This window comes from Musca vetustissima, unplaced genomic scaffold (genome assembly GCF_032173495.1).
Source record: "Musca vetustissima isolate MV318-11 ecotype Yass unplaced genomic scaffold, APGP_CSIRO_Mvet_v1 utg3605, whole genome shotgun sequence".
Lineage (NCBI taxonomy): Eukaryota > Metazoa > Arthropoda > Insecta > Diptera > Muscidae > Musca > Musca vetustissima.
The window spans coordinates 161,833-184,969 of record NW_026877385.1 but is presented as its reverse complement, the minus strand read 5'-3'; the positions used below and the strand labels follow the sequence as shown (position 1 = coordinate 184,969).

The 23,137-nt window shown below is 35.7% G+C and overlaps 1 protein-coding gene across 1 annotated transcript; it reads left to right on the top strand.

The window, feature by feature from the left end:
* The first annotated feature begins 8,537 nt into the window (after positions 1 to 8,537).
* LOC133321976 (ankyrin repeat and sterile alpha motif domain-containing protein 1B) lies at positions 8,538 to 22,679 on the top strand. The gene is made up of 12 exons (XM_061531042.1): positions 8,538 to 9,472; positions 9,549 to 9,939; positions 10,002 to 10,081; positions 10,150 to 10,494; positions 10,559 to 10,763; positions 13,523 to 14,912; positions 14,972 to 15,195; positions 16,675 to 16,917; positions 16,971 to 17,145; positions 19,290 to 19,517; positions 19,620 to 19,751; positions 22,462 to 22,679. Exons 1-12 carry the CDS (start codon positions 8,539 to 8,541, stop codon positions 22,639 to 22,641), a joined length of 4,527 nt encoding a protein of 1,508 aa, XP_061387026.1. The 5' UTR covers position 8,538; the 3' UTR covers positions 22,642 to 22,679.
* Positions 22,680 to 23,137: the final 458 nt, after the last annotated feature.

The window sequence follows — 23,137 nt, the reverse complement described above, 5'->3', positions numbered from 1 at the left end:
AATATTTGACTCCGGAAATCTAAGATTTTCTTATGTTATAGTTAGTAGATATTTTTCAGTAGATAAGCTTACAACGTTAAATGTTGAATAAACTTTCCCAAAACCAAATTCTTAAATTCCGTACTGTGGAAATAGTTATTTCATAATTTCTTTAAATTAATTTTCCAAATAGCATAATTAGCTTGAAAAAATAAATGACCCACCTAAAAATATTAAATATTAAAGTTCCAGTTCATTCACCTTAATGACCATAATATATTTTATTTAAAGAATCTCCGCATCCACTGTGTGTGTTAGTGCATTTAACCATTACAATCACAATGCTGTTATGCTGCCAAAGATTCTTGAACTTTTGTTACAACGTTCCAACGACAACACACACACACTCACACCCGTTTACAGCGTGGATGCTTCGTTCGTCTGGCATTGTGACAATTTGGCAGTTGATATTGTTGTGGTTGAATGTTGAATGATATGCGCGAGTAGTAACTGAAATTGACACCATTGAGAACCCAACCCAAAAGTCTGGCAAGCGGAAACTCCATAAAAAAAATAATTATGATAACACATTTTTATATGCCTTAGTCCCCAGTCCTCTCCTCGTCCTTCTTGCCCTTCGACCATGGTGGCAGCGACATGCGCACACACATGGACCTAACCATATCCATTTAATTTTGTGTTTGGTATCCCCTGGAGTTGGTTGACATTTCCCATTGCGAAATGTTCAGTGACGCCAGTCGGCCAGAATTTACTAAAGTACACAAACACACGCATATACCAACACATGCTCACACACACACAGATACACAGTAGCTTTGCAAACATAAATATTTACTACACAACAGTAGCTGGCAGGATACATAACTGTGCCTTGGGATACACACAGATAGAAGAACACACAGGCACACATACATACTTACTTTTGTAGCTTTCAATTTTGGGAGTTGTCTCCGTACTCCAAAGGTTGTTCGTTTGTTTGCAGAATACATACACATATTCTACAACTTTTACTCCAACAAAATACTCGCACACACATGCTTACACAGACACACACACATATATATATGTATATCTATTTGTCAATTTGGCTTTGGATCCTGGCAATCACCATCATACACGCTTCATTACGCCCTGTCCTTAGAAAATCTCATTTAAGTTGTGTTGTAGTAAAACGTGCTGCGCGTAAATGGACCCAACAAATCGTATCGAATCCACGTTGTTGTCGTATCCTATACAATATTTATCACCTTGGAGCATTCACATCAACTAGCTCTTTGTCTCTCTCTCTCTTTCTCTCGGTCACGTTCTCTTGCTCATTGTTTGCTGTGAACCAGCCAACCGCTGTTTCCCCTTTGCCCAGAAACTTTCTTTTTGTTTCTATTCGGTGTGTTTGGAGTCTGTCCATTCTTTGTTGTCCTACAGGACATAACCTACCTTTGTTTTTTCTCGAGTATCCTTAAGACGTTTTTGTTTGAGTTCTTTTTTTTGGTTTGGAATTCAAGTTGGTGAGTGGAACTTTTGTGATTTGCCCAGACATTGTGGCTGCTGACTGGCTGCCTCATTGTCTGGTTTGTCTGTGTGGTTTTGTTACGGGTTTTTATCTGTTGCGGTAAAATCAAAAAGTTGTCATTCTTCTCTACAGACGAAGTGTTATTAACGATACTCAGAATTCCATTTATTTGATTTTGTTAACAGGGTTAAAAAATAAAGCGAATAATGGAAGATAGTATCATTCAAGTGCACAGTGTTCTAGTGGCAAGAATTTATTGCGGTTATCTTTAAATAGGTGGAAATTTTTCAAGTTTGATGTTGTAGAGAGGTTGGTTAAAATTGCAAATTGGGCTTAAGACGAAAATCGTTACAGAAAAATGCGTTATAAAGAAACAAATTTTAATGCAGCGTAAAACATCTATTTCGAAAATATCTGGAATTGGAGTATTGTAATTAAAACTCAGCATGGCGCCATTCTAGCCTCACGTCAGTAGCCCCTATATTCGGCATTTCGGACACATTTTCAACCCAACTGACTGTAAATTCGAATTTTGTATTCTCATTGGGTGTCAAATCTACTACCAAAAATTATAAAATTGACCCATATTATGGTAACCCCAATATTGGATATTTTTGTGATTATGAGCACGTTTCTCAACCGAATTGGCTGTAATTTGGTATGTTGGATTCTCATTTTATAATACATTTCCGTACCAGTAAAAAGTAATATTGATCCAATTTTGAGGATTTTGGAAACAATTTTCAATCCAATTTGGTGTAATTTGGTATTTTGGGTTAATATTGACCCAAGTTTATGGATAGCCCCCATATAACGGTACCCCCATATCTCCGTACTTAATTACTTACTTAGCTGGCTTGAAAAATTCAAATGTTATGTATTTGTTCTATAAGTCGAGCTTAAAAAAGATTTTCAACCGCATCAGTCTTGTGCACAGATTTTTATATTTGAAAGGCCATGTTTCAAAATGCTCTTTATCTTTCCATCGAATTCGTGGCCTTACACTTCTGCGTGAACCATCAGTTGGCTCGCTTTTATATGCCTTTTGAGTGGGGGAATCCTTATCCATTCTCACAACATGACCTAGACCTCGTAGTCGCTGCAGTTCGGTACGTCTTATTATGTTGATGTCCGACAATAGATGGTACAGCTCATGGTTCGTTCGACGGCAATATTCACCATCGACTCAGATTGGTCCATAGATCTTTCGCGGAATTTTTCTCTCGAACACACCAGAACTACCTCATCGCCTTGCGCAAGTACTCATGCTTCAGATCCCTACACCAACACGGGTAGTATCAGCGTCTTGTGGAGTGTGAGTTTGCTCTGGGGAGAGGTGGCCTTGTTTTAAAATTGCTTACTTAGACCATAGTAGCATCTGTTGGTCAACACTATTCTCCTCCGGATTTCAAAACGGAAGTCATTAGTTTTGTTTATGGCGGTACCGAGGCATACAAAATCGTTCACTACCTCGAAGCTGTAGCTTTCAAGTTCCACAGTTGGTCCGAGTCTGCTGGACGTCTTGCGAGTTGATACCATCAGCTTTGTCTTCTCGCCATTTACTACCAGTCCCACTTTGACAGACTCTTTTTCAATTCTTTCAAAGGTGGCTGTTACCGCTCACAATGTTCATTTTTGTCCACATTTGCATGATGGCCTTTTCCAGCAGAATGTATAGTTGGCACACATCGTCTTGTCCCCTTATTTGTGTACGGGACACAGGATGCAGGTTCAAATCATTGGGCATGCATTACTCAAGCCAAATTTTTCTCTCTCCTTTTCTCTTGATAATTCTCTCTCGCAATTCCTGTTGCTACTGCTTGCATGGTTGCCCTATACGCTGCGTTTTTCCACTCAATAGCATTACGACACTCATGATCTTACCACGAGTTTCTTGATAGTGCTCTTTGGTACCCAAGTGTTGCTTTAGAATGCCTTCCGTCTATTGCCATGGACAGACGAGCGTTGTTCGCTCTCTCATTCGTTGTTCGACCCTTAATTATGAAGTAATTACTTAGTTCCCTATACAAAAATTTCTGATCGAACACTGACTTTTGTACATTGTTCAATTCGAATCACTCTCTGAATAACCAAGAAATTTGTCCCATCCCTAACAATTGAGAGCATTTATCGAAAATAAATTAATTTTGTCAGCTTGAAAATATTTATAAATTTTCAAACTTTTTTAGTAAAATTGAAAATTATGAACGAAACGTTTTTATACCCTACACAACTATGATGTCAGGGTATTATAGATTTGTGCAGCCCCAAAAGTTTGTAACGCCGCGAAATATTGGTCCTAGACCCACCTTTAAGTATACCGATCGTCATATCTCGACTAGCTGAGTCGATCTAGACAAGTGTGTCCGTCCGTCCATTATAATTTGTAAACACGATACAGGCCACAGTTATGGACCAATCTTCACGAAATTTTGCATGTAGAATGGGTTCTGGCCAATTAATATTTAGGAGATGAAATGGACCGAATAATTGATTTTTGTCGGTGTTTCTGGTCACTCTAGAGGCCGCAATTATGGTCCGAACATCGCGATATTTTACATGGAGAAGGGAATCAGGCCAAAGAATAAGAGTGCCTGTTTTCATAAAGGTCGGTCAACATTTAGCGGGTTAAATGGACCCCGACTTTTGTGTGAAAAATGACAGAATTTGTATTCTATAGGTTATATGTTTACTCCTGAAGGACATAGACCCGAGAAGTTGATAGTATATCCAAGAGGAGTGGTTGACCTTTAAATTGATACCAATTATATTGTCGTATGTACTCAGATGTGGGAGTTGCACTTAAATACTTACAGGTGCTTACGTATTCAGATATTATTTCGTAACCCATTACCACACTAGAGGGCGTAAATATAGCGCTGATCGCTTTGAAATTTTCCATGAGGATTAAGGTCAAGGACAACGCTTATAATTTGCAATGATAATCAGATAATAATTTTGGGATGAAGTGGACCGAAAACTTAATTTTTTGTGTTTTTCAAGTCGATCTATAGCCACAATTGAAAGCTGAACGTCACAAAACAACCCACGGTGAAGGGAATCTGCACAAGTAATTAGAAGGGCTGTACTGAATATTAGTAATATTTGTTGACCTCTACGGTCAAGAGGGTGCAAATATCGCGAAATAATGTCCAAGATCAGAATATAGAACCACAGAATGTTATATTTTCTTGGAAGTTGTGTATGGTATCATATGGTCGGCCCCGTCCGACTATACTGCTCCGCTCACTGGTTTTCTCGTGTTTTAGTTTGTTCGACTGACACTACAGTTTGCACAGCATACTGCTTAGTTTATATGGTTTAACTTTATTTTGTTCTGTGGTTAGACGTATCAACAGTAATTTTTTACTACTTTGCCAGGTGATGAACGTTTTTCGGAATTTTACTGTTGCAGTCAATATTTGTCGTATTTTGTAGGTTTTGAGAAATTTTGTCTGCAGTTTTTGTCGCCATTTATAGTGGATGGATGGCGAATAGAAGCAAGATATGGAAAATTTACGCTTCTCTATTATTTGTGGAACTGAAATGCTTTATTTATCGCGTAACTTACAACCCTCCACGTCCTTACAACACCCTAAATCTCATAAAACTAGCAACTAATTTTAATTTCCCTCTTGGTTATGTCTCGTTAATGGAAATGATGCCGTCAACATTATTTCGCATTAAATTGTTACCAGAGATGAATTCGCAATTGTTTATCTGTGCTACAATTTCTCTTTTTATTCCAAAGCATTACCTTTGACGTATTATTTCCCCCACATCCATTCGTTATTATTGCGATTATGATTTGCAAACAAAACAGAAAAAAAACAAAGTCTCTTTTTGATAATTCACCTGTGAACTAAACAAAAAAACAACTACAACAGATACTGCAGAGATTATGATGGCAATTAATTTCTTACAATAGCCAAGGGTGGGGGCCAACAACATAAATCTGATATATTGTCAGCCAGTCAGTCGTAGTAGTTATCTCGCAAAAAACGAAAAAGAAGAAGACACAGATTAGAAACTATGTAGATAATATCGCTAGCCATGGTGTGGCGTGTGAAAAGCCAGCCGTAAATGAATGCAACCAACTACCCTCTCGTTTTAATCGCGTGCTGTGTCGGTTAGTTATGTGGCTTACCTCTAAACAAAGTTGAAAGAAAATGAAAAGACCAAGACCGCCAAAGAGGACGACAACGGTGGAGACAATCTATTCACCATTTCCACACCCACACACAGACATACAAAGATGCACTTGATAGTTAATGAATGCACTTGAGGGAGAGTGAGTGTCATAAATCAACTTTAAGTCACTTCAAGATACGGAACAAAGTACTTGTGGCCAAGGGCAAGGTATTTAGTAAAACTTGATGGCGATGAAAGGAAACTGTTGTTGCTTTTTTGTGTTTTGTGTGGAATTTTCAATGAAAATATTCATGCAAGGAAAATTTTGGGCATAATGGATTTCTTTTGTCTTTAAAAATTGCATATTTTAGGTGGGGAAATTTAATGACATTTCCAAAATATTTAAAAATATACGAATTAAGATTTCTCACATTTTACTGATATAAATGTGAGGAATATGTTTGTCTGATACGTTAAACTTCCGTCAACTCTCTGTAGGGTTTGTTTGGTACCCTTTTCCAAAGTTATTGAAAACCCATATAAAACAGGGCAATAGCAGGTCAGAATATTCTACAAAACGTTCGCCATAAAGTTTTCTATGAGTCTCAGAATAGAACAAAACTCAAAAATCAGTTTAAACGTCAAAAGTCGCTTTTATTCCGAATTTGACCAACATCTCCTCTAGATGTCGTTGTAGAAGGATGGTATAAACTATTTTCCATAAAATTTTAATATAGATCATGTAACAGGCAAAAGGAATCGAGATAGACCCATGGTTCCTTTTGAGAATATGCATAGAATCACTTTCTGAGTCGATTTATGCAAGTCCATCCGTCCGTCTGTTGATGTTAAATTGCAAACAAAGTATAGGTCGCATTTATGATCCGATTTGGATGAAATTTGGCACAGCTCACTTATTTGGCCCAAGGACGAACCCTATTGAAATTGGAAAAAATGGGTTCAAATTTGGATATAGCTCCCATACATATTTTCGTCCGATTTAAGGTAAATGGTGTTCCAAAGTCCTTATATATCTTTCAATTTGCACTAAATTTGATATAACCTACTGAATTAAGTCCAGAATGATGTGTGCTAAGTTTCGCGGAGATCGGGTTAGATTTAGATATAGCACCCATATATGTTTTCGTCGGATTTAAGGTAATTGGTGCACCAAAGACCATATATATCTTTCGATTTGTACGAATTTTGGTATAGCGTAATAATTTAACTTGAGAATGATATGTATTAAGTTTCGTGAAAATTGGTTCAGATTTACATACACCTCCGATATATATTTACATACACCTCCTATATATATTCGTCTGTTAGGATACATATAAAAATCCCAAAAAAAGGGTATCAATATAGGTCGGCATATCGAATATTTCCTTACTGGTTTTAAAACAAGATATTCAAAAACAAGTAAAAACTATGTTAAGTTCAATCCGGCCGAACTTTTTATACCCTTTTATACCTAGGAGAAAACCCATGTTATTATAGGACCTTAAACATACCGAAAAATACAAGAAAAAAGTATTTATTGAAATACTCAAAATATCTAATTATGGGGCTACCGTTATATGGGGCTGTAATAAAACGGAGATTAATATTGATATTTTTTGGTAGTGAGATTTGACAGCCAATGAGAATGAAGAATTCAGTTCGAAAACGTGTCCAAAATCTCTAACAAGTGCGGTTACCTTCAGTTGAGGGGACTACTTTTTACAAGGCCTATATACTTGTTGTCAGTAATCCTCCTTGAAATCGCACCTGGACAGATCTATAACTTCCTCTATAACTTGCAAGAGGTGATCCAAGATATTGTTATTGACTACATTCAATAACTTTTTGTGGATCTCATTGCTAAGTTCGCTGGACGTGCTATTCTCGTAGATTATTGTATAGCAGAGCTCGTCTTCTGGCTACCTTGGCGTAAAATGGCTCCACTTTGTAATTTGTGCAGTTCCGTTAATCCATTTGGGATTCCCACTATTTACAGAAGATTCCATTGCAGAGCTCTGTATACGAAAGTCAGTATCAGATAACAGAGCCAATTTTGTCACCCTCTGTCCACGGATTCCCATGGCTGCCTCTTTTGACTTCGAGTTGGCTCAAAAGGATATCTAATTTCCTTTTCCGAAAAAGTGGTGAGAGTAGCCTTAGAGCCCAAAATAATAGTTTTTCTTCGCAAATAATACTAGATAATAGCTTTTCATTACTCACTTCTTCCACCATCTTACCTTACCTGCAAATTTGCATTAGTATTTGACTCGGAATTAGAGTTCGAGTCCCTAGATGTCTCGAAAGATTAAGTCGAGATTATTCTTCACAGTTGGTTCTTTTGTCTGCTAGTTGCATATTAAAATAGGAATCTTGGGAGCCCCTCCTGTATCTACCCATAGTGATGGAGGGAATCATATAGTCGGCCAGTCCGACTTTCGATCTTTTCTTGCTGGTTTCGAACTTGCTCTATCAAATCCTTAAAATTGTTGAATAACGCGATGGCATAGTCGCTGGTACTATTAATCATCAACCATATGCACCCTAAATACAGACAATTTTGGAGCTTCTGCGAAAAATTCCTCGGAGAGGAAATATAATTTTTTTGGTTGCCTAAGATCCTAGTTTTAAAAATGGTTTTTAGAAAATTTCCTTCTTATAAACTTTGCCATGTAGAAATAAACCTTTTTCGTCTCATTAGTGTAGTCGTGAATCTAGGTCTTTGGAATACTCTTAACTGAATTTTGAATTCAATACAAATTTGTTTCTTACAGATAACCATTAACGACATTTAACTCGACATCACTGAAACGCTCACAACTTACATTCCACAATTATCTCCGCCCCCATCCCCCACAAAACATTAGCGGCTCTAACATTCACCAACCAGCAACAACATGGGAAAGGATCAGGAATTCTTAGAAGCGGCGCGTAATGGCAATATCTCGTATATTGAAAAAGTACTTAACCAAAAGGCCAAACGAGCGGGACCATTGGCCAGTTTAAGGCGAGGCACAGGAGTAAATGTACAAGATAGCGGTGGCTATTCAGCTCTGCATCATGCCTGCCTAAATGGACATACAGATATTGTACGTCTGCTGCTAAATCATGAAGCATCACCAAATTTACCCGACATGAGAGGTTCGTCGCCGCTCCACCTGGCAGCATGGGCGGGCGAAGAAGAAATTGTAAAAATGCTGCTAACACATCCATATCGGCCTGCAAATCCTGACTTGCAAACTATCGAAAAGGAAACACCATTGCATTGCGCGGCCCAACACGGACACACAGGTGCATTGTCAATACTCCTGGCCCACGAAGCTGATCCTAATATGAGAAATACCCGGGGCGAAACACCACTAGATTTGGCCTGTCAATATGGCCGACTGCAAGCAGTACAAATTTTGATAAGGGCTCACCCCGAGCTATTGGCACCCTACACCATACAGGCCACCGAAAATCAAAGTAACAATCGGTCAAGACATTCGTCACCTCTGCCACATTCAGGTTCAATGTCAACACCCTCACCCTCGTCACCAGCCACCCCCAATCGATGTGTGTTTTCTCATACCTGTCTGCATTTGGCTAGTCGAAATGGTCACAAGGCCATTGTTGAGGTGTTATTAGGTTCGGGAGTCAATGTTAACCTGCTCACACCATCTGGATCGGCATTGCATGAAGCTGCTTTGTGTGGCAAGGAATCAGTGGTGAGAACTCTGCTGAAGTCTGGAATTGATTTAAATGCCACCGATGCTGAAGATCGAACGGTATTGGATATTTTAAAGGAATTTCCACCGCATGTTACCAAACACATTATCGATGTTATAAATAGTAAGTGGAGGGGAAGGAGAAGTACGATAGGGAAGCAAGGGGGATATGGAATAATTTTCTGTCTTTGACTTTTTAGATTTCCGCAATCAAATGGATACCGACGATGGAGACGAAGTGATATATCGTCATCAGCAGCAATCGAATTCAACGACACGGAATCATGCTGGTGGCACCACGGGCAGCCACCATCAAAAGCAACAACACAACAATCACTACCACTTCAATTCGAATAATCATCTTCTGAATCATTCCCTATCGATGCAACAGTCTTCGTATAGCAAACAACGATTTAGTTCCGGTGCCACCTTTAATGGTGGTGGTAAGTCATTGGATAGTGGTCTGCAGCTGGATGAGACGTCAAGTAGTACCGGAACTGGTGGAGGTGGTGGTCAAAGTGGGGGAGGAAATCGTTTCTATCATGACACGTTGAATTCGCCAGTACGCAGTCAATCGAATACATCACAAAAGTAAGGCGAAGTAGAAATATATATGTGATAAGGAGTAATAATTTTTCCTTTTTGGATTTCAGTGAAATGGGTGTCAGTCCTTCGTCTTCAATGAGCAGTTTTGAACCTTCATCGGTTTCACCTAGATCAAGATGTTCCACAGGTATTTACAGACATTTATTGGGAATATTACTTGTGTTCCATATATTTATTTACTTTGTTTCTTTCTAGGTGGTGTTTCCAGCTTTGTTGGTAATCCACCAGCACTGAGTAGCTTCGGTCCAGCGGCACCACCTAAAAAACCACCACGCCGCAATCTTTCGGTATCGCCGACAAACAGTGGCCAACCCTTTAGCTACACTTCACCCAACCATCAGCAGCAGCAACAACAGCAAAACAATTTTAGTCGCAGCCAAACACGTAGTCCCTCCAATGACAGCCCCTTCTCGCATGGCAGTGTTAGTGGTATGAGTTTTGATGAATCTCAACTATGTGATCGCCAAAGAGGCAGCCGTTTGTTTGCCAGTGCGCGGGAAACCACAAGATCCTCAGCCGGAATATCATTAAGTTCAAGTAGTAAGTCGAAGTGAATCTTCTAATACGAATCTTATTAATTGATCCTCTATTCTTTTTTTTCTAGCCGACATGTTAGAGAAACGTCATCACATGGGTGATATAGAAAATCTTGTGCCAAATTCTAATCAGGACATCAGCAATTCAATGAAGAGACCAAAACCAGCACCAAGAAATTTAAATAATATTTCAACGGAGACGGGAAGTAGTGACAATTCCACATTGAAATCATATAATCCCAATCGAAAATTGAAAAGGAATCGTAATAGCTAGTAAGTACAATTGTTTTTTTATTAGATGTTCTAGTCGCTCGGAATTTGGAGATGGATAGTGTGGCGGGATGTTTATGAAATGGTTTGGATATTAGAAATTGCTATGAGATATTTGAAGCATAGGGAATTGAAATTTATGAAAGGGCATTATTCTATTGTGCCTAGATTCCTCCCTAACGGGTTTTGAGAATATGGTTTCTTGCTTATGCTCCAGGGGCAGTTGCGAAAAAAACTGTTGCCCTGATGACAATATAAATAATTCGTCTAATTTAAATATTGACCATTATTTAAAAAATTATTATTTTTTGAGTATAATAATTAAAATTTTCCGTCTTTTTGTAGGTCTTTGGGAGAACTACAACAAAAACTGTCACTCAAAACATTTGCATAGAAGTTAGAAGATTGTAGAAGATTTTGCAAAACTTTTCCAACCGGTTTGAGTAGGTAGAACATGTCCTTGCAAAATTTAGCCGTACCTATGCTTATAAACAGGTGTTTGAGGTTCAAAATAATTTTATGAGGATTTAAATAATAATATCTAAATATTTTTAAGCTTGATTATTAATTCAATCCCTCCAGAATACCGAATAATGGGTGCTTTCCGTAATCTTATGCCAATATTGATAATTTTTAGTGGGAATATATTCTACCTAATAAGAATATTAAATAAACAAGTAAAAAAGTGTCAGTCGGTGTTACCGACAGATACTTACTCTCAGCCTATGATTTGCGGAGGAGTTCTTCGGAGTTACATACAGGTTTTATTATTTGTTTTATTTAAGTTATTTTTTTGACTTATGTTTTTATTTCTCTACAAAATTTCAAGTGAAAATCTCAAGAACTCTTGAAGATATAGCCGATTTATTGTGTCAGCATCAAGTGACGGCTAAAGGGCTTCTCAAATTTTAAACGCGTTTTTTCTAAACATTATTTGGCGAATGGCGGGCACGATAACTCAAAAACTAATAACCCAATCGATTTCAAATTTTTATACGTTTCTCTGTGACTTCGTATCTAGGCCAATTGGTAAAGGTTTTTGTGGCGATTTTCCAAAAATATTTTTTCAAAGGTCCGCCATTTTGTTAATTTTAGAGCGAAGTCAATAATCCTAGTTCATAAGAGAGCCAGACATGTACTCTTTCTAACACCGTTGGAATTTTCGCAATGTTCCAGAGGAGTTATCATGCCCGCCATCAAAAATAAGGCAATAACAAAAAATTTTTGTAAATTATTTTTCTTCTCTTTTAAATCTATTAAATATATATGTGCAAAGTTACAAACCTTAACAAGCATTGGTATCTTTAGAAAATCTTGCGAGAATGGGTGTGGTTCCCTTAAGGTATATGTTTTTATCAAAGACGTTTCGAATTTAATGTTGATCAGACGGGTCCCAACTTCGGACTTAATCTGGGCTTGGCAAAGATAATAGGTTGTATATAGTTGGTTCAAATCGGACATTCCTTTCTCCTAATATTGAACATTTTTACCATTTGTGAGGGAGGTACCAGAAGCAATGTTGTGAAATGTTTTGTTCAAATCGGACATTCTATTCTTTTGATATTGGATTTATAAATATTTGACTTTTGACCTTTTGTGGGGGAGGCGCCAGAAGGAGTTGACCAAAGGAGGCTATAAAAATATTGGTTTAAATCGGATTATCCATTCGCATGATATTATAAAATTAATTTTTAGCACAATTTTGACCAATTTTGTAGGGGTGGTGCCAGATGGAGTGGACCGATACTCCCCATAATCGAACTTGAACTAAGTTTGGTAGAAATATTAGCACGAAATATTAGCAATTTGGATGAAATCGGTTAATCCCTTCGAGAGGATGGACATTTGTAAATGGTCTGAAACGGATTTGGCCCATAGAAACATGGTTTAGGCCCCATGTTTCTTTGGCGAGGCACATTTTTGCCGTATCAAAGTGTAGGCTGAGGGTATAAAGATTATAGCCAAATTGGTTGAAAATACGTATCTACACTAGCTATATTATTATTCGGCTCCTATTGTGTTTTCAGATCTTGTTATATATCAAGACATTCCCCTATATTGAAAATCTTCAACGTATGAGTTCCCACAAATAATGCCAAGTTTGTATGCAAATGCAGTTAAAGCATTCATCTATTATTTCCAAAATAATATATATATATATATATAGATCTGTTTTTAGAATAGCGGATTAATTGAAAATCCGGATATTTCGATTTTTAGGATTTTGACAAATATTGGGAATAAGTTTTATACTTATTTAGATCTTGTATAATGTCGATATTTCTATGTTCACAATATGGAAAAAAATATTTTTTTTATTTCCCTAATGGACTTTGGCAAGGGATAAGTATACTTATTTTTGACGCCATGTCATTATTTATATATATATATATATATGTTCCAATATGTCACCCTTAAAATTTCTGATACGACCTTCAAAGACAAGAAATTGATATTCGAATGTTGCCATCATACTTTCCATTTTTACACGAAACTTCCTTGTATACTAAAAAAGAAATATAAATTCAAAATTTATGAAGACAATTCTGGATCACTAAATCATTGAATTGAATTTTCGATTTTTATATCAGTTTAAAGAGACCGATTAAACTTTTATGCCTTTAATTTAAAAGTTCCAATAAAGTAACATTCTTGCCATATTTCCATATCAAGTTTAGATTTCTGAACCACACCTGTTAATATTTTTAAATTCAATTTAGAATACTACTTCATTATCCTTTTCCCTCTTGCTATCCTTTCAGTTCGATAACGCTGGGCGATAATAGTGAAAACGATCCGAATAAACCTCAAATACCACAAAGTCCAACAAATTACAGACAACCACCGACTCCTGATCATCCGCCACCATCATCCAGTCACGCTGAGAAAGTCATACATGAACGCATACGACCATTGAGCCAAGAATATAAACGACGTTCAGCATTGTTGCAATTACAAAAGCAACAACAACAATTACTCATTGACATCGGCACATCGCCCCTCAAACAATTGAACTCCAACTCGAATACGAACACAAATCCCAAGCCAACATCTAATTACGATTACGCTTATATTCAGACAACAGCTGCCAACATGGATACACTTTCATCGAATATTTACTCCACAATTGGTTCGGGTCCCGTTCGAGGTTCCATGGGTTCGTTGAGTTCTAGTATCTCACTATCCGATCATAGTGGTTCCACCGATAATGTTGAAGAGTTCGTTGGCGATCAACCATTGGCTGGATTACTTAAAGGCTCGACGGCGGCCATGAATAATGGCAATAAGAAAATTGAACCTGCCTATGCAACGGTTAATAAAAGCGCCAAAATGCAACCACCTCAAGTTCAACTACCACCACCAAGACCACAACAACAATTGCCACCAAATACCCAGGTGCCGGTCTATGCGACCATTCATAAGAAACGTGGCATCTCGACGACGGCCCACTGTGGTAATGAACCAAATGTGGCGGCCAAGGCCAGACCACCAATACCCGCCAAACCAATTATACCCGAGAGACGTTTATTTAAGGCGTCGGCACCCCAAGTACCCAACATGGAGGGCCAGGAGACATCGGCAACGACTGAGTTAAACAACGATTTAGATTTAGATCAAGAAATGACAAATGATTCGGATGACCTCTATGAAGAATTGAATGAACCCAAAACTGTGGTAGAAAATAACATTCCAAAAGTTAATGAAACGAAAGGGGAAACTAAGGAGGGGGCTAAGTCGGATGCCAATGATACCCTACTGAGTCATCAGAGTTCGGTGAATAGTTCATCGATTGAAGATCAATCGCAGACAACACAAACTACTTCGTCTCAACCGACAACAACCACCACTGAGAGTTCAAATGAGGATAGTTCGTTGACCAACAACAACACCACCATCTCGTCAACCTCGCACGAAAGCAGCATTCTAAGTCCCTTCAATGCCGAGGAGGCGCGCAAAAAGATTTCGGAAATTTTGGAATCATTTGGTAGCAGTATTTTGAATTCGGATATTTCGCCTACCAATGATTTGGATTTCGATGATATTGAAGTTCCTGTTGAGCGTCAGGAGTTGACAAGTCGTTTGAGGAAGGCTGGACTGGGTCAGCTGGAAAAGAAGCTACTCGAACATGGTTATGATAATTATAAGTATATGGTAAGAGAAGTGATTAAACCTACACCTTTGCGATATTCACTGGTTGTTTCCATTTTCAGAATGGTGTTTTAGAGGAGGGGGATCTGGAGACCATGCAAATTAGCAAACAGGATGGTGCCAAGTTACTAAGATTTGTGGCAACACTACCCAAGGCGGCATTTCCGTCACAAGTTCCATTACGTTCACAGCAGGAAAATAAAACAAGTAACGAGGTGAAGGGTGTGGGTTCCCTTAATCAGTGGCTGAATGCCATACAACTACCCCAGTATATCGATTCTTTCAAGTAAGTGTTGTCAAGGAAGATATTTTTCCCATTTTTATACCCTTCACCACACTGTGGTACAGGCAAAAGGAAACGAGATAGACACATGGTTCCTTTTTAGAATATGCATAGAATCACTTTTTAAGTCGATTTATGCATGTCCGTCCGTCTGTCTGTCCATGTATTTTTGTGAACAAAGTACAGGTCGCATTTATGATCCGATTTGGATGAAATTTGGCACAGGTCACTTACTTGGCCCAAATTTAATGTAAATGGTGTACCAATGTCCCTCTATATCGTTCGATTTGCACGAAATATGGCACAGCGTACTAAATTATGTCTAGAATGAGGTGTTTTAAGTTTCCTGGAAATCGGTCCAGATTTAGATATAGCTCCCATATATATTTCGTCAGATTTAAGGTAAATCGTGTACCAATGTCACTACATATCTTTCGATTGCACTAAATTTGACATGGCGTAATGAATTATGACTAGAATAATGTGTGTTATGTTTCCTGGAAATCGGTCCAGATTTGGATATAGCTCCCATATAAATTTTCGTCCGATTTAAGGTAAATGGTGCGTCAAAGTCCCTAAATATCTTTCGATCTGCACAAAATTTGGCACAGCGTAATTAATTAGGTCTAGAATGATGTGTGTTAAGTTTCCTGAAAATCGGTTCAGATTTAGATATAGCTCTCATATATATTTTCGTCTGATTTCGTCTGATGGTGCACCAAAGTACCTATATATGTTTCGATTTGCACGAAATTTGGCATAGCGTACTGAATCAAGTCTAGAACGATGTGTTTAAAATTTCTTGAAAATCGGTTCAAATTTAGATATAGGTCCCATATATATTTTCGTCCGATTTTATGTAAATGGTGCACCAAAGTCTCTATATATCCTTCGATTTGCACGAAATTTGACATAGCGTACTGAATTAATACTAGAATGATGTGTGCAAAGTTTCGTGACAATCGGTTCAGATTTAGATATAGCTCCCATATATATCTTCGTTCGATTTAATGTAAATGGTACACCAACGCCCATATTTATTTGATTTGCACGAAATTTGGCATAGCGTACTGAATTAAGTATAGAATGATGTGTGCAAAGTTTCGTGAAAATCGGTTCAGATTTAGATATAGCTCTCATATATGTTTTCACCCGATTTAAGGTAATTGGTTCATCAAAGACCCTATATCGTTCCATTTGCACGAATTTTGGTATAGGGTACTGACTTAAGTCTAGAATGATGTTGCTAAGCTTCATGAAAAGATCCATAGCTAGGCCGATTGACACATCGCACTGAAGTAATATAAATTAGTCTCTGACGAGTTTCCCTGAAATCGGTTCAGATATAGATATATAACAAAAACGCGACGTCTATTAGGATACATATGTAGAATATACCCAAAGTGGTGAAGGGTATCATATAGTCGGCTCAGTCCGACTTTACTACTTTCCTTACTGGTTTAATTTCTCTACTATTTGTAGTAAGCACCTCTACAATACCCTGGATAGTGTCTGTGGCGTTTGGGATGTAGAATTGCAAACGGTATTGGAAATTAATAAACTGGGTCACCGCAGACGTATTTTGCAATCGATTGCCTTTATTAAACAAATGCGTGAACCGAAATCTGCAAAAACCCCACTGGGAGAAAATAACGAGACCAATAAAATTCCTACATCTGGCGGTGGTGCTCAACGACAATCGGCAACAGGATATCGGAAGAATAGGTAAATCCGAAAATGTTTTTTTTAATATTGTATTAATTGATGTTTTGTTTTAGACCTGCACCACCACCCCCTACCCAAAAGGCCACCCAACAAACTCCTACTTCAGCCCAATCGCTGGAGATACGTGCACCCTCGGAATTGCTATTGGGACTACCCGATAATTTACGCACAAAATGGCGTCATTCAGCAAATGATTTGCTCAATGATCAAATAAAATATGAAGTTTATGTAAGTAGAATTGTCGTTGATTCCCTCCCAATTTGAATATATAAATTATGGTGATATGTATATTAAATACATTTGTACATATGTATATAACAATACGTTCGCAATTAATTTTATGTTGAGTAATAACCGATACAACCCTGAAATCCATAAAAAATCCCTAGTTGTTTGTATATCTTCTCCATTAATGCCAAATTACCCACATACATACAGTGAGTGTAATAAGTATTTTGCCTCGATACAAATTTGAAAATTTTCTGATAAATACGCCTAAAGCCAGCGTACCAAAGATGTAAAATGAATTATGTATGATAGGATATGTTTGTGGACATATTTAGATCTTATTTCTGCAAGAATCACTGCGAAAGGCCTATTGGCCTGGAAGATATCGGCCAAAATCTATACCAACCCAAAAATGATTATCACAAAAAAGTATTTTGCTTTTTATTATTATTTTTGAAAACAACTTTATATAACACACGCTTTGCTTTTTTATAGTTACTATTGCGGGTATCCACATACTAGAAGCGGTTTGGCGTCGATTCCAATAAACCACGGCATTTTTTCCGCGAATATTTTCTCACATTTACGTTCAATACATTCTCCAGCAATATTTCATTTAATATTTGGTAATTTATCGTCCTCAACTCAAAATGAGAGTATTAAATATAGTCGTCGCGGCTTCAGAACATCCCAAATAAGTTTAGAATAACAAAAAGGAGGTTTTGCAAAATATATCGCAAGGACAGGACATTAAAAACTATTAAAACAAAAATCCGACAAACAAATTATTTAAAAAAATATCGCGAAACCCCATTTTTCTGACTTTGAAAACTTTATGGTCCATTAATATTGATCTAGGAACCAATATATGCGATGGAAATAGCAATATGGAGGTCAGATTCAAAGATATGAACGGTTTTGTGGCAATAGAAATACATCTTATTTCGAAAATAAATATATCGACCAGTTTATTTACTGCTGCATTTTATTTGCAACTGACGGTGTTAAACGGATGTAAAATATTGAATGCGTCTTCGTCACCTGCTACCACAGGTTTTCAAAACGCAATAGTATCTGACGAAGAATGATGTTTTCTCCCAAATTCATGTACTGCTTTGTAGTTTCTGTTGTTTTAGAACTGTCCATATCTTTGAATCTGACCTCCATATTGCTATTTCCATCGCATATATTGGTTCCTAGATAAATATTAATGGACCATAAAGTTTTCAAAGTCAGAAAAATGGGATTTCGCGGTATTTTTTTAATAATTTGTTTGTCGGATTTTGGTTTTAATAGTTTTTAAGGTCCTGTCCTCGCGATATATTTTGCAAAACCTCCTTTTTATTATTCTAAACTTATTTGGGATGTTTTGAAGCCGCGACGACTATATTTAATACTCTCATTTTGAGATTAGCACGAAAAATTACCAACTATTAAATGAAATATTGCTGGAGAATGTATTGAACGTAAATGTGAGAAAATATTCGCAAAAAATGCCGTGGTTTTTCGGAATCGTCGCCAATTCGCTTATAGTATGTGGATACCCGCAATGGTAACTATAAAAAGACAAAGAGTGTGTTATATACTGATTTTTTCAAAAATGATAATAAAAAGCAAAATACTTTTTTGTGATAATCGTTTTTGGGTTATTATAGATTTTGGCCGATATCTTCTAGATCAATAGGTCTTTCGCAGTGAGTCTTGCAGAAATAAGACCTAAATATGTCCACAAACATATCCCATCATACATAATTCATTTTACATCTTTGGTACGCTGGCTTTAGGCGTATATATTGGAATTTTGAGAAATTTGTATTGAGGCAAAATACTTATTACACTCACTGTATGTATATTTTTTTATAAAAACAACTTGACCCCAATCCTTGACATGGATTATGGGTTCCTCGAAAATGCAAAATATACGACTTTCACCCAAATGTCTAAATAACCAAAAAAGAATGAAAAGAAATGCCGTCATTTCTTTTCGATTTTTAAGAAATTCCAATAATCTAATAAGTTCGGCAATTAATCATTATTTTAAGTCATTTAACACCAATAATGCCGCAACGCAAAAAAAAAACAAAAACTTCAAAATGTCATTCATTGTTTCATCCTTTGTTTGTTTGTGTTTATCTTTGGCACAGTATTTAGGCTCAACGGTTGTGAAGGAGCTGCGCGGTACCGAATCGACCCGCAAATCCATACAAAAACTAAAACAAGACGCCCAACATACGACTGCTACCAACATGTTAATGTCTTCCCAGTCAGAAACCAATGCTGCCCGTAATCAATCATTTAACAAACAGAAACGCATTCTTGTGACACTGGCCATCTCGCATCATGGTGTTGAATTTTTGGATGTGAATACTAAGGTAAGGAGTGGGAGGGGAACAGACGCACGCACTCTCTTCTTTTTTGAATATCTCAACTGAGTGACATATGAATTTGTATCATTTGTTTTGTTTCTGTTGCAGAATACAATTTGTGAACACGAGATACAGAATATAAATTGTGCATGTCAAGATGCGGATGATTTAAGACATTTCGCCTACATAACCAAGGAAAATGAAATACACTATTGTCACGTGTTCTATGTGGAGAGTCAGGTAAGTGACAATGGGAGGCAAGTTTCTGACTTAAAAAAAATATTTTTTTGGAAAATACCCAGATGCGTAGATATGAAATATTTGTAAAAAAATTTTAAAATATATATTTTTGATGAATACCACAGGAGTAGAATTTTTAAAAAAATATATTTTATGAAGGCGTAGATTTTTTAAAAATTATTTTTTAAGGCGAAGTTTTAAAAAATAGTTTCTTGAAGGCGTAGATTTTGTAAAAAATATTTCTTTGAAGGCGTAAATTTTTTAAAAAATTTTTTCTTGAAGGCTTAGATTTTTTAAAAAATATTTTTTGAAGGCGTTCATTTTAAGAAAAAAAATTTTGAAGGCGTAAATTTTTAAAATATATTTTGTTGAAGGCGTTGGTTTTAAAAAAAAATATTTTTAAGGCTTAGGTTTTTCAAAAAATATTTTTTGAAGCTTATTTTGATGTCGTAGATTTTTAAAAAAATATTTTTTTGAAGTCGTAGATTTTTTTAAAAAAAATATTTATTTGAAAGGCGTAGATTTTTTAGAAATAGTTTTTTAAAAAGTTTTTAAAAAATTTTTATTTGAAAGCCTATATTTTTTAAAAAATATTTTTTGAAAGGCGTAGATTTTTTAAAAAATATTTTTTTGAAGGCGTAGATTTTTTAAAAAATGTTTTTTTGAAGGCGTAGATTTTTTAAAAAAAATATTTTCTTGAAAAAAAAAAATGTTTTTTTGAAGTCGTATTTTTAAAAAAAAATATTTTTTTGAAGGCGTTTTTTTAAAAAATTTTTCTTGAAGGTGTGGATTTTTTAAAAAATATTTTTTTTAGGCGTGGATTTTTAAAAAATATTTTTTTGAAGTCGTAGATTTTTTTAAAATATATTATTTTGAAGTCGAGATTTTTTTTAAATATTTTTTGAAGCTTATATTTTTAAAAAAAATTTTTGGAGCTTATATTTTTTAAAAAAAATATTTTTTTGAAGGCGTAGATTTTTTAATAAATAGTTTTTTGAAGGCGTAGGTTTTTTAAAAAATATTTTTTGAAGGCCTATATTTTTTTAAAAATATTTTTTTGAAGGCGTAGATTTAAAAAAAAAATATTTTTTTGAAGGCGTAGATTTTTTAAAATTATTTTTTTGATGGCGTAGATTTTTTAAAAATTATTTTTTTGAAGGCGTAGATTTTTTAAAAAATATTTTTTGAAGAATACGAAAAGCTTAGATTTTTTAAAAAAAAAGCTTTTTTCCTAAAAAAATTTGAAGAAAAGCGTAGATTTTTTAAAAAAATATTTTTTAAAAAAATTTGAAGAATACGAAAAGCTTAGATTTTCCTAAAAAAATTGTGAAGAATGCGAAAAGCGAAGATTTAATTAAAAATAAAGTATACAAAGAACGTACATTAAAAAAAAATAAAGAACAAGAAAGGCGTAAATTTTTTAAAAAATATTTTTTTTAATAATTTTTTCATATTTTTAAATGTTTTTAATAATTTGTTTAATTATATTTTTAAATCATATTTTTAAATACACCACTATGTTTTAATATCTTTTTTAATCATATTTTTAAATCATATTCTTAAGTCTATCCGTCCGTCTGCCCATTATAATTTTAATGCCACAGTTTAAAAAAATTTTGCATGTAGCATGGGTTCTGGCCAATGAAGACCCCTATTGTTTTTGGAAAAGATAGGTTAATATTTAGGGGATGAAATGGACCAAAAACTTTATGTTTATCGGTTTTACTGGTCGCTCCAGAGGCCGCAATTATGGCCCAAACACCGCGAATTTTTGCATGGAGAAGGGGATCGTAAGCATTGTTTTGATAAAAAATATATTTTTTGTGTGAAAAATGACAAAATTTGTATTCCATGGCATATATATTTACACCTGAAGAACATAGACCCGAGAAGTTGATAGCATATCCAAGAGGAGTGGTTGACCTTTAAATGGATACCTATTATATTGTCGTATGTACTCGGATGTGGGAGTTACATTTAAATATTTACAGGTACTTACGTACTGAGATATTATTTAGTAACCCATTACCACACTAGAAGGCGGAAATATAGCGCTGATCGCTTTTAAAGTTTCCATGAGGTTCCGGTTATGGTAAAGGACAACGTCTATAATTTGCGGTGATGATCATGTCGATCTATATGCCACAATTATAAGCAGAATGTTACACTGGAGAATGAATCTGGCCAACTAATTTGATGGGCTTTTGTAATGATCTGTCACTATTCAGCGGGTCAAGTCAACCAAGACTTTTCTGTGTAAAATAAAAAAAATGGATATTATCGAAAAAGGTGTCATGGCAAGAAATAGGAGCTATTGACCTCTAATCGGTTAAGAGGGTGCAAATAGATATAGATCTGCAATAAGTTAGAGTTCCGTGGTAGTTGTGTAGGGTCCGCCCCGTCCGAATATACTGCTCCGCTCACTGGTTTTTAAATAATTTCAAATTTTTTTTAAAATGCTATTTAAAAAATATTTTCTAAAGAAAATCCAAAGCGTAAATTAAAAAAAAAAATTAAAGAATTTTAAAGTAAATTTTAAAGGAAATAAAAGGGGTCGAGTTGTGTAAGAATACCAAAAGCGTAGAATTTATATATATATATATATATATATATATTTACTAAACTATTTTTCAGGAAGCAAAAACGTAGAGTATTTGCGTAGATTTTGGTAAAAATATCATATTAACAATAATTTGTTCTTCCGCCACAGGACTTAGCCTCCGATATAATATTAACATTGGGACAAGCATTTGAGGTGGCATATCAATTGGCCCTGCGAGATGGTATAACCTCAACACCACTCTCCACACTCAATCACAGCATACTACAGGGCTTGGATTATTCCAAGCCGAAGGCTTCGGCTAGCAGCAGTAAAACTCAAGAAGCGTAAGATGACCAAACCCCCAATAACTTTCAAAGACTTTTAAAAAGAATTTGATTTTTTATTTATTTTTTTATTTTTAATATTATTAAAGAATATACATATATTAATGACAACTATGATAACATAGATTTAAGGCAATAGACCAAGACAAATTTAATTTATTATTAGCTACCAAAAATACTATAACGACAAAGCAAAAAAATAGTCAAAGAAAATATGAAATGAAATGACAAAAAAGTTAAACGATTCTAGTCTCTGTAGAAGCATGGGGCGAAGAGACCCCATGTATTTTTGTGTACGATTACAAAACAGAAAAACACAAACAACAACAAATTTTGAAACATTTTGCACAAAATGACAACTCTATACAATAATTATTATAATGAAGATATTTGTAAAGAACTTTTTTTCTACCTAAGGAATCTTTAGCACAAATTTTTTAAGTGTTTTTTCCAAATCGCACAATGTTAACAAAAACCGACAACCATAATGGAATGAATTA